General features: G+C 36.1%; 2 protein-coding genes across 4 annotated transcripts in view; one reads left to right on the top strand and one right to left on the bottom strand.

Annotated features, from left to right (window-relative positions):
- EML4 (EMAP like 4) overlaps positions 1-17,797 on the top strand; it is a 151,976-nt gene that overhangs the window by 56,200 nt on the left and 77,979 nt on the right. For all 3 annotated transcript variants that reach the window (XM_061155528.1, XM_061155527.1, XM_061155526.1), the window contains exon 2: positions 8,577-8,759. In XM_061155528.1, the coding sequence (XP_061011511.1) occupies positions 8,577-8,759 (183 nt within the window). The remainder of the gene's footprint in view (positions 1-8,576; positions 8,760-17,797) is intronic.
- Positions 12,502-13,697, bottom strand: LOC133064970 (small nuclear ribonucleoprotein G-like). Its single transcript, XM_061155530.1, has one exon. It carries the CDS (start codon positions 13,142-13,144, stop codon positions 12,956-12,958), a length of 189 nt encoding a protein of 62 aa, XP_061011513.1. The 5' UTR covers positions 13,145-13,697; the 3' UTR covers positions 12,502-12,955.

Raw genomic sequence — 17,797 nt, 5'->3', positions numbered from 1 at the left:
ATTTTGCTAAATGCCTTCTGATGAGAATTTACTAATGTGACAAATCAGTTGTGATTTTGTTTTGTTTTTTGAAGAAATGCTATTTAAAGGCATCCAGTTTTTCTTTGGATGTATTATATTGATTTTTGTGTCTCTCATTAGCCTGAGAATATTTCTTTTAAACATCATGAGACACACTTTTACAAAAATGTTTTTATTTACTGTGTATAAAAATCTACACATTAACCAAATTTGTATTCAAATTTTGAGTGCATTACTAATTAGGTTTACATTGCAGCCTAAATTAACTTTGCTTTTCTTTACTGAGAAAATAGTTTTATGTTTTGTTCATGAAGAATTTTTCACAGAAAATTCATGTGAAATAAGAATATAAGGAAGCAGAATCTTCTAAAATCCCACTTGCTAGACACATACGTCCAGTTTCTATACAACTGTATGTGTATGTATGCTTGTGGCTATACAGTTCTACACGGATATAACTACACTATAAATGTTGCCTGCAGTTTTTTCCCTCTTTTGTAGTATGTTGTTACACCTACTAAACTTTGTAGTTTATGGTTTTAAATATATCCCATCCTTTTTAAGAGCTCCATGAGGTACCATAGTACAGACGTTTTATTTAATCAGTTCACCATTGGTAGTGATTTAGGCTAGTGCCTTCAGTGGTTTTTTTTAAACTATAAACGATGCATGGTGTTATATGATTTCTCATGGTTTTTCACCCATATAAGCTCCTCTGATCTTCACCACTACCATTCTACTCATTAAGGTCTGACCAGTGTCTTAACTTAAGAGTTGTAGGAAGGGGAGATCAGAAATGGTTTTTAATTTTTGTTTCTAATATTTGTTTTTTGGATGGTATTGTATCTCATATACCTTTTTGAGACAGACTCCCCCCCCCCCCCCCCAAATTCATAGGTAACAAACTAATCTTAGGTCATACCATTAGGCCTCAAAACAATCATTAAAACCACAGGTTTAGTTGGTTTTATGACACAAAACTTCAGGATTTGGGAAGTGAAACTCCATTTTTATCTGTTTGGGGATTTAATTTGAAAAACTGGTTTCATTGTTCTAAAACAAAATGAGTAATTATGTAGTCTAGTCATTCGCATTACCCTTCCTCTCTCAGAAAAGTCACTAACTAACCTCCACCTCAAAAAAGTATAACACAATATCTTTTAATTGTCTTTATGACACAGATATTCTATTATCTGTGGACACCTCCCTTACTATCCCCTGCTCTACACTATCAGAAGTAACTATTGCCATAAATTTTGTATATATCATTCCCTTGCTTTATGGGTTTATTCTAAACAACATATCACTTTTGTATTTTTTGAACTTTATATAAAGTCCAACTTGCTTTTTATACTCATTGTTATATTCCTAAGATTTTTACATGATGTTTCATGTAGCCATAGTTTATTTTTACCACTTACTAGTATTCTGTTGGGTGTTTGTATCACAGTTTGTTTATACATTTTACAGCTAATGATTGTTTCCAATTTGTTTCTGTTGTGAACTTTGCTGTTGTGGACATTATTGAACGTTTCTATTGGTGTGCGTATGCGCAAGCAGAGATTGGCCTGGCAGGCCACCTGTTTCAGTTAAAAAAAAAAAAAGTTTTATTGGAACATAGCCACACCCAATCATTTACGTATTTATGGCTGTTTTTGTGTTACAAAGGTAGGTTTGAGTAGTTATTGTAGAGATTATGTGGTCTGAAGGCCTAGAATATTTATAGTATCTGGCCCTCACAGAAAAAGATTGCCAACCCTGCTGTAGGTCTGGGTCTATACACCCAGGAGTCTAATTGCTGGGTCATGGGATGTGTGCATCTTCAGTTTTACCAGATGAGGCCAAAGTTATATTTTGTTGTTGTTGTTTGCTTTTTAGCTCAAAGTCTTGAAACAGTTTACTGCCTACTGGCAATATATGAGAATTCATATTGCTCTTTATCCTAGGGAGTACTTGATATACTTGATACTGTCACGCTTTAAATTTTTTGCCCATTTGGTGAGCATAAAATAGTAATTCATATGGTTTTAATTTTCCTTTTCAAGATTATAAATGAGGTGCTTGAGCCTCATTTCATGAGTTCATTGGCTATTTATGTTTCCTTTACCATGAGGTGTTTAGTCAAGGGTATTGCAAGTAGTTTTTCTATAGGATTGTTTGTCTTATCGATTTGTAGGAGTTCTTTATTCAGGATCCTAATCCTTTATCACTTGTAAATGTTAGAATTACCTTCCTCCCTTGTGCATGGCCGTTTCTCTTTACTGTGTCTCTCAGTGAACATGCATGCTGAAGGTTAAGGTGGTTCAGTGTGTGCTTTTATGGATGGTGCTTACTCTACCTTGCTTAGGAACCTCCTTTCTACTTGCAGGATATGAAGATATTCTCTATCATTTTTCTAAGGGTTTTTATGATTTTCCCTTTAATTCTTTAACCTTCTTGGATTTGACATTCATGTGTGGTGAGGAGAGGTACTTCAATGTACTGAATTTTAATGAATTTGTGAATTTTACCTTAACTTGGGAAGTCTGCCGTTATTTCTTCACGTGTTTTTTTTTTTTTTTTCACCTACAATCTTTTTCTCCTTTTCCTGTGGGACTCCAGTGATACAAACATTAGGCCTGAAGCTGTGTCCATTTTCTTCCTCTGTGTTAAAATTGTAAGCATCATATGTATATAACGTATGTGCTTATACATACATTATTGTTAATACTAAGTGCAAAGAAAGAAGAAGAAAAGGTATGAAGAAAGATTACAAGTTTGAAAATGTAGTACTTTAATTATTTAATTAGAAAAAGAATAGCTTCCAGGGCATCATTTTATCAGTGCTTGCAGCACAAAATAATTAATATTTTCAGTGAAAACTGAGTCATCTAGAAATGGCTACATTATAAATATATGCCCTTATTAGGAAAACAGGAAAGTTGAGTGTTCCATTTTAGAAAGATTTACATAAAATGATTAACATTCAAAAGATGCTAGAATGTATAGGCATGCCTCATTCTGATATGACGCTGGCTTGCCAACTTTTAGATACTTAGAATAGAATACCATATATTTGTCTTGGCAAAGGTAACACGTATTTCTTGACAATTCAGAAGACAGGTTAACTATGATTCACTGTAGTAAAAGCATAATAAGCAGTTACCATTGTAGTTTTAAAACTGAAATATTGGATATTAACATTTACCTCGTATTTCTAATAAAAGAGACTAACTTAATGCCAATAAGTACATTAGACTGATGGAAAAGAGGTTTATGAACCTTCTTTCTCTTTTCCTTATTTCCCCTTAATGAGTCTACGAACCCTTGGGAATTTATTTGTAGTTCATATTTTAACCCTCAAGGCTAGAAACTATTAATACTTTGAAAGGAGCAAAGAAATAGGAGACTACCATAGTAAAAGGAAAAGGAATTAGCATACTTGTATGAAGAAAGGTGAGTGGAATATGCCTCTGGAAATGGGTATATTCTATTTACTGAACAGATGTATTCTTTAAAAATTCATTGTGAATGTGCATGTGGTATATTAGAGATTGAAGGAAAAAATAACAAACTTTTGAAAATGTAAAGAGGGAGCGTGATGGGTTCTTTGGAGTCATCTGAGGAAGGAGCTCTGACCCCAGTTTGCTGTATGCCCACGAGTAACTTTCCTAATTTCATAGTCTTAGTGTGTGTGTGTGTGTGTGTGTGTGTGCGCACGTGCACTCAGTCGTGTCCGTTACTTATCTATAAAATGGCAAGAGGGACTGTTGATCTTTAAGATAGTCTCTGTTCCAGCTTTTGTAATCAGTGAGTGCAAATTTAAGTTCATTGCGTTATGCTCTAATATGTTCCTTTATAAATTGGAATACTGTGCTTAGAGGAAACTTGCTTTAAGAAATCAAACTTCAGAAGCAGTATATTGTAGCTTAAATATAAGTTTAAATAACATTGTTACTGTGAAATTCAAATAATGTAGAAATACTTATACTAAAAAGCAAAAATTTCCCTTTATTCTGTCCTGACCTCATTCTCCTAGTTGGAAGTAACCCAATTACTAGTTTGATGTGTATGCTTCTAGACTTTTCCTCTTGTGCATTATATACATATGTAAATATGAAGTTTTTTGTTTACTTTTTAGAAGTATGTTTTGGTGCATGTGTGTGTGTTTCAATAAATTATTCAGTACATGTTATTCCCTGACTTGTGTACTCCACTTGAGTTGTCTTGTGGGGCTTTCAAATTTCTAGTTTATATACCTGTCTTATTATTTTTATGTTATTTATTTATTTTAAAAAATAATTTTATTTATTTTTGGCTGCACTGGGTCTTCATTGCTGTGTGTGGGCTTTCTCTGGTTGCAGCAGGCAGGGGCTTCTCTTCGTTGCAGTGCATGGGCTTCTCCTTGCAGTGGCGTCCCTTGTTGCGGAACTCAGGCTCTGGGTGCATGAGCTTCAACAATTGCAGCATGTGGGCTCAGCAGTTGTGACTCCTGGGTTTAGAGCATGGCTTAGTAGTTGTGGCACATGGGCTTAGATGCTCTGTGGCATGTGGAATCTTCCTGGACCAGGGATCAACCTGGGTCCCCTGCATTGGCAGGCGGATTCTTATTCACTGTGCCACTGCAGAAGTCCACCTGTTTTACTATTTTTAATTGTATGGCATTCTATGATGTGAATGTATTATCATAGCTTATTAACCCCATCCAGGGACTTTAGATCATTTCCAGCTTTGTAGCAATAATAAAAACAGTGTAGTAAAGAACATGCCCACACAGAATAGTAACTTATTGGACCCTTGGTGTATGGCAGTGCTGTACATTATTTCATTTAATAATCTCAAACTGGAGATAAGTACTATCATGAAAAAATTGCATGAAGAAGCCAGTCAGAGCTGGTAAGTCGTAAACAGATTTATTCAGGCAGTGTAACACTGGAATTTATGCACAGTTCAACCACAGCTTTTATTGCTCCTGAAAAGGTGAAAAAGGCCAAAATATTAGGAGGATGTTACAGGATTTTAGGGCTATAAGGAACCATAGAGATCAACTCCGACGCAGCTTTGCATCTCTGTTGCTGCTGCTGCCTTGTCTTGAGTGACCCTGTAATTGATCATTCAAACTGGGAAACTTTAGAGAGAAAGAAGAAGTGTTATGATAATATTTTTGCTGAAATAGCAGACATGTTTGTCCTGGACAAATCGAGATGCATGAACACCTTACCCCTAGCCTAAGACCACCTTCACCTTTCACACGGGTTACTGCGTTAGCCTCATGCTTGGTCTCCTTATGTTTACCCTTATCCTGTTCCAATCCATTCTCTCACAGCAGCCAGAATAACCTTTTTAGAACATAAATCTGCTTATATCACGTCATAGTTTAAACCCTGTTTGGCTTTGTGAAAGAAGATATTTATTTGATCCTCCCGTGATTATTAAGATGCAACATGAAAGTAAAATGCACGTAAAACTGTGAGTCAAGTCCTTTGAATCTCATATATCAAGACTAGTTTGGTGACCTTGGGCAAGCTATTTCTCAAGCTGTTTCCTCAAGTATAAAATACAGATAGACTGAGGAGGGAGAGGAGATAATAAATATGAAAGGTCCTGTATAAATCCAGGACGTTGTTAATAGTTAACATTATGCTTGTAGTGTCCTTTGAAATATTGTCCTTGTCTTAATCACAGTATCTAGCAGGTCGTGGTAGGATTTTTACAAGCTGAACCACCATTCATGTGACTGTCCAAGTTTCACAGTCTTTTTTTTTTTTTTTTTTTTAAATCAAAGTCTATAAAAGTTAAGTAATTTACCAAAAGTAAAAGCTAGTTACCATGTCGGTACTAAAACCCAAGACTATATCTTTGGCATTATAGTCTGGTAATCTTTCCACTAGACTTTGCTGCCTTCCCAAAAGAATTAAGATCATGTGTTTGTAAAAAATCACATAAATATTTTACCTGTGATTATAACTTTGATACATAACCCATCTCCCATAATTTGAGAAAAGTTTAGAAAGGTGTATCTGTATAATTTCCTGACTTAATCAGGACTTTTGGCTTATAGGTGGTGGCTTTTGAAAGAGACTTTGTCGGGTTACATAGGTAGCTAAAAGAAATATTAGAGTAACTCTCAGAATTGATGGTCCAGGCTTCAGAGACTAGAACTGGAACTTAGGACAGACAAGACTCTATCATCGACAGCCCTAGGTCTGTATGTCCTTAACAGTTGACAAACCAAGAACGATGAGCTACACCTCCCTCCCTCTGCTTTCTCTCTTTTTTGGGAGGACCCCTTTTGGCCTAACCCATACCCATAACCATTTCTGTGGTAGTGTTCGGTTGAACATTATGAAATTACCAATAGACATATTTTAACCATCTAAAAAAGCCACTTCATATACATCACCTTAGTAGTGCAGGGTGTTATAGGAGAAAATGAGGCGTCATAGATCCACAGCCCTAATGGAACCTCAAAAACCAGTAGAGTTCCACAAAAGAGCTGTTTTTCTGCTACCAGAAGAAGGAAAATAGGAAAGTATTCTGGAGAGACAAATGTTAATATAATAACCATAGTGTGACACAGAGGATGGATCAGTTAGAATACAGGTAGTGTATAGCGTGCGTGCTCAGTCATGTCTGACTCTTTGCAACACCATGGACTGTACCCCGCCAGACTTCTCTGTCCATGGAATTTTCCAGGCAAGAATACTGGAGTAGATTGCCATTTCCTACATCAGGGGAATCCTCCTGACCCAGAGATCAAACCCATGTCTCCTGCATTAGCAGGCAGAATCTTTTACCACTGAGCCACCTGGGAAGCCCAGAATTCAGCTAGACCACTCTGGAAATGAAAAAGACTTCAAATATAAAAATTTCTAAAATGAGAAGCTGAATTTTTCTTTCCTTAAGCATCTCAAAGTTTGACAGATCTTTCTTTTATGTAATACATGGGCCTAAAGCTCTCAAATTTTACCTTTTGTACTTTGCTGTTGTATGTTAAACATTTATTGAATGTCAGACACGTCCTGTATACCTTCCACAAAACAATCATTTAAAGACGAACTGAGGCTCAAAGAGATAAAATAACTTGCCTAAGATTACACAACTTAATAACTACGGAACTAGAATTCAAAGTCGAAATTGAAGGTAAAACCCAGCTTTTCCTTTCATTGCAGTACTTCTCAATGATTGTCATTGAAATACCTCTAAAGACAGAAGAGAGTACATATGTATGCCTGAGATGTCTGTAGGCACATAGGATCTTAAATGAGTGTGTTTGCTACTCTGTAATGAATGGTGATAACTTTGGTTTTTAAATGCTGATGGTTTTGTTATTGTTGCTGTTTTTTAGTTAATATATGGCTGTGCTGGGTCTTTGTTGATGCAGGGGCTTTTCTCTGGCTGTGGCGAGTAGGGCTGCTCTCTGGTTGTGTGCAGGCTTCTCATTGTGGTGGCTTCTCTTGATGCAGCGCACAGGCTGTAGGGCACACAGACTTCAGTAGTTGTGGCTCATGGGCTCTAGACCACAGGCTTAGTAGTTATGGCACAAAGGCTTAGTTCCTCCACGATATGTGGGGTCTTCCTGGATCAGGAATTGAACCAATGTCTCCTACATTGGTAGGTGGATTGTTCATCACTGAGCCGCCAGGGAAGCCCCCGTTGTTGCTGTTTTTAACTCAGACTTTGAGTTAAATTGTCTGCCTAAGATGTCGGGCGCATTATCTCAGTATGAGAAAAATGGCACACTATGGCTTAGCATGTGCTGCAACTAGAGAATGGCTCACCTGGTATACATCACTCAGGTCAGACACATCAGCTGTGCGGACCTCATTTCTTCCATGAATTTTTCTGGTTATAGTGAATTGTTACACAGCTTTGGAAGTGGTTTGTAATTGCTGTATTACAGCTGAACATTATTTTGTTGTTGTTGTTGTTGCATACCTAAGGGAGATATTAGCTATGTGCTTTATAGAAACTATACCTTTTTTTTTTTTTTTTTAAGAGAGTTTGAGGCATTGGAGGGAAAGAGCAGCAAAAAGTATGTTACTAATTATGTAGCAGTGCTTGGGGGAGGAGGTTGGGAGTATAATAAGACAGAAGAAAAGAATGCTTTCTGGTCATTGATGCTGAAGGTGAGAGGTTCCCAATTTGATACAAAAAGCAAAACTGAAGTGACTTGAACTCCTTATTTTCATAGATAATTATGATAATGATATAATAAGTAGGAAGGATGCTTTGACTAGTTTGCAGTTATGCAGGTTTCCAGATGTCTACAATTGCTATATTTAGGGAACATTTTGGTGAAAAAGTTATTAAGGTGGTGGTATAATAAACAAAAAACTTGACCATGGGAAAATTTTCATAGTTTTAATTACACATCAGCTATATTAACTCTTTTGTTTTAAATTAGTTCAAGTAGCTATGAAAATCTTTACAGAAGTTAATCTGTGTAAAAATGATTTTCCGTTTTTCTCATCTTTTATAAGACTTATCTGGTATACATTTTCTTATACGTCATTAAATTGTTTCTTAAGCAGTTTACTTTAAAAATATTCCATATTTTCTTTTTTTTTTAATAGATGATAGTATTTCTGCCACAAGTACTTCTGATGTTCAGGATCGCCTCTCGGCCCTTGAGTTACGAGTTCAACAGCAAGAAGATGAAATCACAGTGCTAAAGGCAGCTTTGGCTGATGTTTTGAGGCGTCTTGCAATCTCTGAAGATCATGTAGCCTCGGTGAAAAAATCAGTCCCAAGTAAAGGTAATTAAGTGTGTTGTGAAGTAGGGAGAATTTTGCTTTTCACAACATTTTCTTTGAAATAATATATTAAATATATTTTATCAATGATGTTAAGATTGGGACTATAAAACTATAGTTTCTCTTTGGGGTTACATATGACTAGAGTTTATTTTCCATTTCCTTTTTCTTTATTCCCAAGAAATTCTGAAAGTTTATTATTTTAAATTGGGAATTTTTGTGTAATGCCACTAATTGTACTTACTGGCTTTTGTATCATAGTGTTTGTGTGAATTTAATATCTTCCAACTGCATAACAAATTTACTTAGAGCACAGACAGAATCATCTGTTTCCCATAGACTTTACAGTGTATGTTGAATATAGCAGATAGGCACTTATACTGTTAGAATGAACCCTCTTATCATTACAGAAATTATTTAAGCCATTATAGTTCATATAGCTTCATGCTAAGCCTTCTGTGGTCATTAGTCAGTAAAGTCTTGAAGAATTTAATTTAAACTCTGAAATTTATCGCCAACCCCAGTTCAATGGAAATTTCAAATTCCAGACTTTGGGAATTTTCACAGATTGGAATAAACAGTCATCAGGACCTTGTTGTCTGAGTTTCGAGCAGATGTCGTGTGACCTTTCTCTTCTTCGAACCACCCAGAAGGAATTTTTAATTCTTTCACGTAATTGAACAATCAAACACATCATTTCATATGTCTCACTGATTTCTTGGTAGAGTAGATGGACCATATTGCAAGAAGGGGAGCCCTTCCAGGGCCTGTAAGTGGGCTCTTGTCTAACACTCAGAAATGAATTGTCTGAGGAGACTCACATGCTGACAAAGCAAGAGATTTTATTGGTAAAGGGCACCCTGGCAGAGAACAGTAGGATAAGGGAACCCAAAAGAGTTGGCTCTGCCACATGGCTCACAGTCTTGGGTTTTATGGTGATGGGGTTAGTTCCGGGTTGTCTTTAGCCAGTCATTTTGACTCAAGAGTCTTTCTTGGTGGTGCATGCCTTGTTCAGCCAAGATGGATGTCATTGAGAAGGATTCTGGGAGGTAGTTGGACATGCGGTGTCACTTTTTAACCTTTCCTGAACTCTCCCTGTTGGTGGTGGCTTATTAGTTCCGTGTTCCTTACCAGGACCACCTGTGGTAAAACAACTAACTCATGCAAATGGCTACTATGGTGCCTGGCCAGTGTGGGCGGTTTCAATCAGTATGCGTCCCCTAACAAACATAGGCATAATTATCCCCATTTGGCAACAGGAAAAGAAAAGATTCATCACCTTACCTCTACTGTAATATGTCAGTGCAAATGATGAATCAGAGGAGTCTTACATTAACTCCTAGATTTTTAGTAAGTAATTAGATAGTTAACTAGAATGTGAGGAGCAGATTTGGAAGGAAGATTATGAATTCAGTTTCTGAATGTTGAATTTAAGGTACATATATATGGTTTATAGATAGATATAAATTTGGGAATGTTCAGCTTATGGGTGAACATTTCTATGTTGAAGTCATAGAAAGAGGATGTAAAAAAGAAAGTAGCTCAGGGTAGTTCTTTAGGGAGCTCCAGTATTTCAGCATAGCAAAGAAAGAGTGATTCATGTTGCCAGCTGCTACAAAGAGGTCAAGTAAAACAAAGACTGAGAGGTGACCATTGGATTTGATATTTCTGAAAATATTAGAAAACTTCTCCAAAAGGAATTTTAGTGGAGTGATAGGATTACAAATCTAATTGCACTATTTGAGAAATAAGAATTGAAGAGAATTGTGGAATCAAGAGCTGCAGCTATAGCCAGCTACTCTTTTCAGAAAATTTGCCTGAGAAGGGAAGAGGGTAGTCACCAGAAGGATGCTAAATCAAAGGCCAGTTTTAATTTTAATTTTTTAAGATGTTATAGACTTGAGCAGAAAAATATGTTGAGAACAGAAAGGCAGCAAAGAGGAAGATGATGTTGGTGGGGGAGGGGTAGTGGTAATTGTGGCAGGTTTCCTGGGAGTTTGAGAAGGGATGTTAAAAGCAGATGAAAAGCTGTTAGTGTTAGATGGAGTAAAGACTACAGCTGAGATAAGCTGGAAAGAGATAAAATTCAGTGGAGATTGATGTTATATTCACAGTTGTCAGTGCTGGAAGTTTCATCCCTTAGGACTTTCTCCTCGGAGATAGCGACTAAGTCACTCAGCTGTGGACTGGAACCCGCCAGGCTCCATGGGGTTTTCCAGGCAAGAATATTGGAGTGGGTTGCCATTTCCTTCTCGTGAAGCCCTTTAAGAAACTAAGACAGCTTCCGGGTGACGGACTGAAAAAAGGGAGTAAATGTTTGGACTGGTTAGAGAGTGGAGAATGGAAGGCCACAGAAAGAAGTGCTCAGGGACCCTGGTGTGAAACTTCAAGGGAGAGGCATTCATTCTGCCTGGCTTTCTGATTTACATTCTTAAATACCTCCCGCCCTCCAGCACTCCAGGGCTTTGTGTTAATTGTAGAAAGTTAGATAGCATGCCATTAATACATTTGTCTTACTAACCACCATTAGATAAATATGTCAGTGGTATGGGATAAGGGGCCTATGTTTGACAAAAGACTTGATTAAAACCACTCTGGTTTGGGTTTTTTTATTTTTTGAGAACCAACTTTGAAGACTGTCAAGATCACGCCAGGGGGGGAAAATTTGTTTGGTTGTAAATTGATTTTTATAAGAGGATTCTGGAGTATTAATGTATATGGGCTTTACAGAGAAGGTAAACTGTGCGTAATGAGAGAAGAACAAGTTTCTCTTCTATACTTGATATGTGTATCCTCCGCTTCTGGCTCTATATTAAATCCTATAAGAGAAAGTGACATAGTATTTGATCATTACTCACAGCATTTTAAAAAATTTATATAGTTTATATTAGCCTACAATCTTTAAAAAATGTTATTATGCTAAAACAATAATACATTTTAATCTTGTTTTGAGGAAAAATTAAAGTGTTTTCTCCCATTGTTTATTTACTAAGGTATTTTAGTAAAGAAAAATTTATAGAGAAGTTTAAAGACGGCTCTGTTTTTAATTTGGCATTAAATGATATTTTATATGACACATCAGTTACTTAGCATCTACTTGTTTCAGTTTCATGAAATACAAATACAGTTAAATAGCTGTAGCCCCTATCCCCAGGAATATATTTTTGTAAACTGTCCTTTTCTAATTGTCCTTCATTATTTCTTTGTATCTAAAGTGAATTTCGGATCAGCTTTGTTACAGGCTCTTCAGTAGAGATTTATCCAGTTCTGGAACCATCTGCAGTTTCTACATTGGAACTTTTCCTTCCACATAGTACTGATTATTAATTCTTTTTTTTTTTTTTTTTCATTTATTTTTATTAGTTGGAGGCTAATTACTTCACAACATTGCAGTGGGTCTTGTCATACATTGACATGAATCAGCCATGGATTTACATGTATTCCCCATCCCGATCCCCTCTCCCACCTCCCTCTCCACCCGATCCCTCTGGGTCTTCCCAGTGCACCAGGCCCGAGCACTTGTCTCATGCATCCAACCTGGGCTGGTGATCTGTTTCACACTTGATAATATACATGTTTCAATGCTGTTCTGTCAAAACATCCCACCCTTGCCTTCTCCCACAGGGTCCAAAAGTCTGTTCTGTACATCTGTGTCTCTTTTTCTGTTTTGCATATAGGGTTATCATTACCATCTTTCTAAATTCCATATATATATATGTGTTAGTATGCTGTAATGTTCTTTATCTTTCTGGCTTACTTCACTCTGTATAATGGGCTCCAGTTTCATCCACCTCATTAGAACTGATTCAAATGAATTCTTTTTAATGGCTGAGTAATATTCCATGGTGTATATGTACCACAGCTTCCTTATCCATTCGTCTGCTGATGGGCATCTAGGTTGCTTCCATGTCCTGGCTATTATTATTAATTCTTATTAATAACTTTATTAATTAGAGAGATAATAAGTTCCTTTTTGTTAATTCTATGTCTTAAGTTTACTTTGACTGCCATTCTTTTTTTCTTTTTTGGCTATTACAAAACTTTATTTAACAAAAAGTTCAGTAAGAAAATGTACACAACCCAGTTTTTCTGGTAGTAAAATGTGGAGAAGGGGACACATGGAAGCAGTTGATTTCCCTGGTGAACACAGCCGTTGTTCATACTCGTTCCAAGGCTTCTAACATGATGATACTATTTCTTCATATTAGCACTATTCCAATATTGTTCTGTTGCCCACTAGTTGCCATCTCCACACATTCGTCTATCACAAGATTCATAAAGGGATCAAATCCCCGCAATATTCCTTGGACATGTCTGCCACCATTTAATATCAATGATAACTTCTTGTCCATAAATCTCTTCAACTCGGGAGGGTGTGCTTTGCTCATGATGTCTACTCTGTGAGCTCAAAGAAGCCTCCAAACGGAATTCGAGTGGTCCTCTTGCCATTCTTATAATATGCTGATATGGTTCACTTTTTCACTAGTCCACTAGTGAATATTCTTTAAGTTACTTTGTTACTTTAGACACAGACTTTGAATTGCTGGCTATAAAATGGATTGATGGGGGAAGATTGATTATATAATAATTTGGGGAAATATTAATTAAGAAATGAGCATAATTCATTAAGAATTTATTACTGTTTCCCATTAATGAAAAATTTTGCCTGACCATTTGTTTTCTAATATTGATACTAAAACAGCAAGAGAAATACATAAAGTTTTGTTAATTTTATTTGCAATTCTGAGCAACTTTATCTCAAAATGTATATATATTACAGTATAAATAGTAATTGACAAATATTAAGTGAATTTTTGTATATTTTGTTGTCATTTGTATATAACCTTAAAAAGATCAACTATCAGTTTTTACATAAAACAGAATTAATATATTAATACTATAAATATTTGGAGTAAACACTTAAAGCAAAGTGTTTTCTAACAAATGCAAAAAAAATTTTGAAAAAAATTTGAAAAAGTGAAATTATTTTTCAGGGATTTTATATTTTTTCCTTCAATTAAAGAGTAGGTGATCTGAAATTAATGTTATATGTCAATTATACCTCAATTAAAAAAAACTGAAATCATTCCTGATACTATAAGCTTTATACGTGAAATTTTTTAGTCCCTTGTGAAATGAGGATTTGTAGTATTCACTTTCACACAAATTACTGCAGGACAGTAATCATTACCATCTTCTTAAGATATTTAGAGCTTCTAGAGGACTTTTCTTTAGAGGTAAGAGTAAACTGCAATAGATAAGTGGGTAATAAGATTTTATGAAGCTACGGTCAGAAGTGTAAGTCAGCTTCCTTATTGTTGAAGACAACTATTACATACTTTTGCTAGATGGTGGTGATATGGAAACATGACTTGGCTGCAGGTAGGGCTAAAACTAAACGTGTATGCTAATGGTTTAATGACATTCTCTGCCACTTCATAGTAGTATTGCCATTCAGTTAATGCCAGAATCAGAAACACACCTAACTAGTCATTTCAATATTTTTAGTTCTGTTCTTTTAGTTTGTCCTCTCCAGTATGCCAGCAGTATTAAAAACTAAACCTCATTTTTTCTTGAACATATTATGTCAGACACTTAACTGAGGTAGAAAGTTTTCCCAATAGTTTTTAAGGTGGCCAGTCATTTAAATTTCTCATATACCTTCTCTTCTGTTGGAGAATTCTTTCCTTTTGACGACATATGTTCATAATATATACACCAGTTGCAGCTGAATCCTTGCCAAAAAAAAATTACCTGTACTTTGGAGTAAAAGGGAAGGCCCAGGGAACACTCTGGCAGTTTTAACTGCCAGGAAGACAAATTATGTCACAGCTGGTGCCTGGGAAACCCATTAAGACCTCTTGGGGTGACCAAATGAATGTAACTTGAGAATATAGCCCAGTGGCAATATGTGAAGACAAGCTGTTAGTACACAATGGTATAAAAGCTCATGAGTCAAATTATCTGAAGGTGGGAAACCGTCATTTTAAACCAGGAAACTGCTGGTAAATCAGAAAAATCAAGCATTATGACTGCTGCTTGAGAAGTGAGAGAACCCAGAGGCAAAACTGAAATTTAGAGGATGTCAGTTCTCTAAAAAAAGCATTCCTAATTATGCAGGATCTAGGATAGTATACAGGCACAGATCTGTATCATTTGGCTCTTACTGTAAATAACATTTGGGAGCAGACAGAGATGGTCATGAGTTTGCTGAAAATGTTGTTAATAAGTAAATTCCTTTAATCAGGTTAGAAGGAGTGAATTTCCTTGGTGGGGCCCTTAAGCTAAAATGATTCATAATTGTGATAGGGGATGGAGAGTATCTTATTATTTTGACAACACATCAAAGACTTCTAAGCTGCTCTTTGTATGTGAAAGTAAACGGGTGGATATTGCCTCAGACAAGGCAGCAATTACCATTTACAGAGCTCCATTTCTCCGTGAGAGTCAAATACTCTTTGGTCATTTCTACTCAGAATACCCCTTTAAAAAATTAATGGCCAAGAGTTAAGACTAAAGTACACCTTCTTGTGAGACAAGAGGAAAGGAGAAAAGTATGGATAGAATTCCAAATGGAAGAGATAAAATTTGATAAAGTATATGTAGTCCTCACTCTTTTCAAAGAATGAAGCAAAGTTTAATTGACAAATTGAAAAAGGTGGGAGGGAGCTTGAAAATGTGAAAAGAACGGAAGAGGTGAGTGTGAACTAAAAGTTTTCATCACAGACCATCTTTACCCTTCTCCTGATCAAAAAATTTCTCATCCTTTAGGGCCTCAAGTGAATTCTTGAAAATGATCTATTTTGGTCTCTTCTTGGAGTTGTTTAAAAGTTTTGTTATGTGTTCTGTTGGTATATATATATATATATATTTGTTGCTCCTGCAAGATTATAAACTATTTGGAGGCAGGGACAGTTTCTTACATAACTAACCTTGGGGTGACTCAATAAATGCTTGTTAAAATAAATGCAGGAAGAAGAAAGCTGTAGAGTAGGAAGTTATTTTGTAAGTTAGTCTTTGGATGGAGGGATTGGGATAGATGCAAGAATAAGAGGATATTACAGATGAGGGTAGCAATATGCATTTCAGATTTGCAACACTTGCAGCAGTCCCTAGTGATAACTTTACTGTGTGAGTGTAGAGTTCAGTGAAATTCATTAGTATTTAGGAACTGTTAGGCTAAAATGTCAGAAAGATCATCTGCTTAGGTTTGTCATCAAGAAATATAAACAATGATGATTAGCATCGTTATGTCACAATAAAGTAAAATAAAGTATAAAATTTATTCATTGGCCTTCAACCCTGGCATTATGATGGCTAAAACTGAAATTGTAATTAAAACTAAATTAGTACCTTCTTGGTTTATAGGCTGTTAGCCTAATTTCTCTTATTTGAACTGTATTTCTGCTCAGAAATAGGACTAGTTTTGTACTGTTGTTTACTAGAGGTCGCTGTTGCTTCCAGTCTTGCAGGCTGATCTTTGAGAGGCTTGTGACTTAGACTTTATAATGCCCAAGCCTTGGGGGAAGGGATGTAGATATATAAACATACGTGTGTAGCTAATGGTGCATTTTAGTCATAAATTTGTGTAACTGCAATCATTTTTATGCTCTTTCTTCCAGTTAGGTTCCTAATATTCTAAATTTCAAAGAATACATTTTAGACTTCTCAGCCAGAAAACAAGCCTCTACCCACAGTTCCTTTTTGTTTTTTGCCTATGCTTTACATAACTCATTGCCTCTACTGTGGGAGATCATTCACCCTTTTATCCAAATACTAAGTATTCCTGGCACTAAGAGTTATGTGAAATTAAACTATAGGATGGACAGTGACCATGAAAATCTTTTAGTCTCTTCTTGCTACTTAACATAAGTATCTGGGGACCTTGATGATTTAGTACTTTTCTCTGCTTAGAATTTTCTTTTCCCCTACTCCCATCTGGTGAATTCCTGTTTGTTATCCTGGCATAGCTCAAAATGTCACTCTCCATAAGACAGAGTTACTTCTTTCCACTTATTACCTAACCATTCCTTCTCCCTGGACTCATATCTTGATTTCACTCTCTAATATAACCTTGAGCAAGTTAGTAATCTCTCTAGGCCTCGGTTATTTCATCAGCAAAATTGGAATGATAATAGTATATCCTTTTTAGGATTATAGTGAAGATTAAAGGACCTAAGAATTATACAACACTTAGGATAACAATATTTAGCAAGTGCTTGATAATTAATATTAATACTCTTCTATTCCACTTACTGTATTGTATCTCTTTCCTTCATCTTTTCAATGCACCAGTCACTATTTTAGGTGCTGGAGATTAAAGAAATAAAAAAGGCACTGACTTTGCTTCCATGGGGCCTTAGGTAAAGTGAGAAGACAGCTAAGTCAATAATTATGATATAATAATTGACATTAAAAAGGTAAACTTAGGGTGTTGTGGGAGCACCTAACTGAAACTGGAATCAAAGATTGCTTGCAGAAGGTGACATCAGCGTTCATCTTCCTTTATGATCTTAACATCCAGCTACTGGTACCAGTTCCCAAATTGTTCATCTGTATTCTAGACTTGAGCAGTTAAGAATTATCTACTTACTAGATTCTTCTGCTTCTTTGTCCCTCAGAATTCGTAAATGTAAAATGTCCCCAAGCTGAAATCATTATCTTTTAAGACCTAAATATTTCTTACAACTTCCTTTTCCTTTCCATTTATGCTACCTAGCTCTTATTTCAGGTCCCCATCATGCTATTCTTAGACCACTGCCCTGAAATCTACTCTTCATACAGCCAGCTAGGATGAACTAAGTATTTTTTTCAGCTTAGTAGAGATGTTTGGTGGTCTCTCTCTCTCTTACAGATAAAATCTCCATAATCTAACTCCTCCTTACCTCTACCATCTGGACTTTACCATCTGGACTCTGCTTTTTCTTGTTCTACATTCTCACCACATAAAGAGCTCTTTTTCTACCCCACCCCCATGCTGCACACCCCACTTGACCTCCTTTCTGTTCCTTTCCACACACTGGGGAAAGATCCATGTATCT

The sequence above is a fragment of the Dama dama genome, chromosome 11, assembly GCF_033118175.1.
Source record: "Dama dama isolate Ldn47 chromosome 11, ASM3311817v1, whole genome shotgun sequence".
Taxonomy (NCBI): Eukaryota; Metazoa; Chordata; class Mammalia; order Artiodactyla; family Cervidae; genus Dama; species Dama dama.
Note: the sequence above shows the minus strand (reverse complement) of the source record. Positions and strands in the feature narration are given on the sequence as shown.

Coding starts and splice junctions, on each gene's coding strand:
- LOC133064970 (XM_061155530.1), bottom strand. CDS start 13,144: ATGAGCAAAGCACACCCTCCCGAGTTGAAGAGATTTATGGACAAGAAG.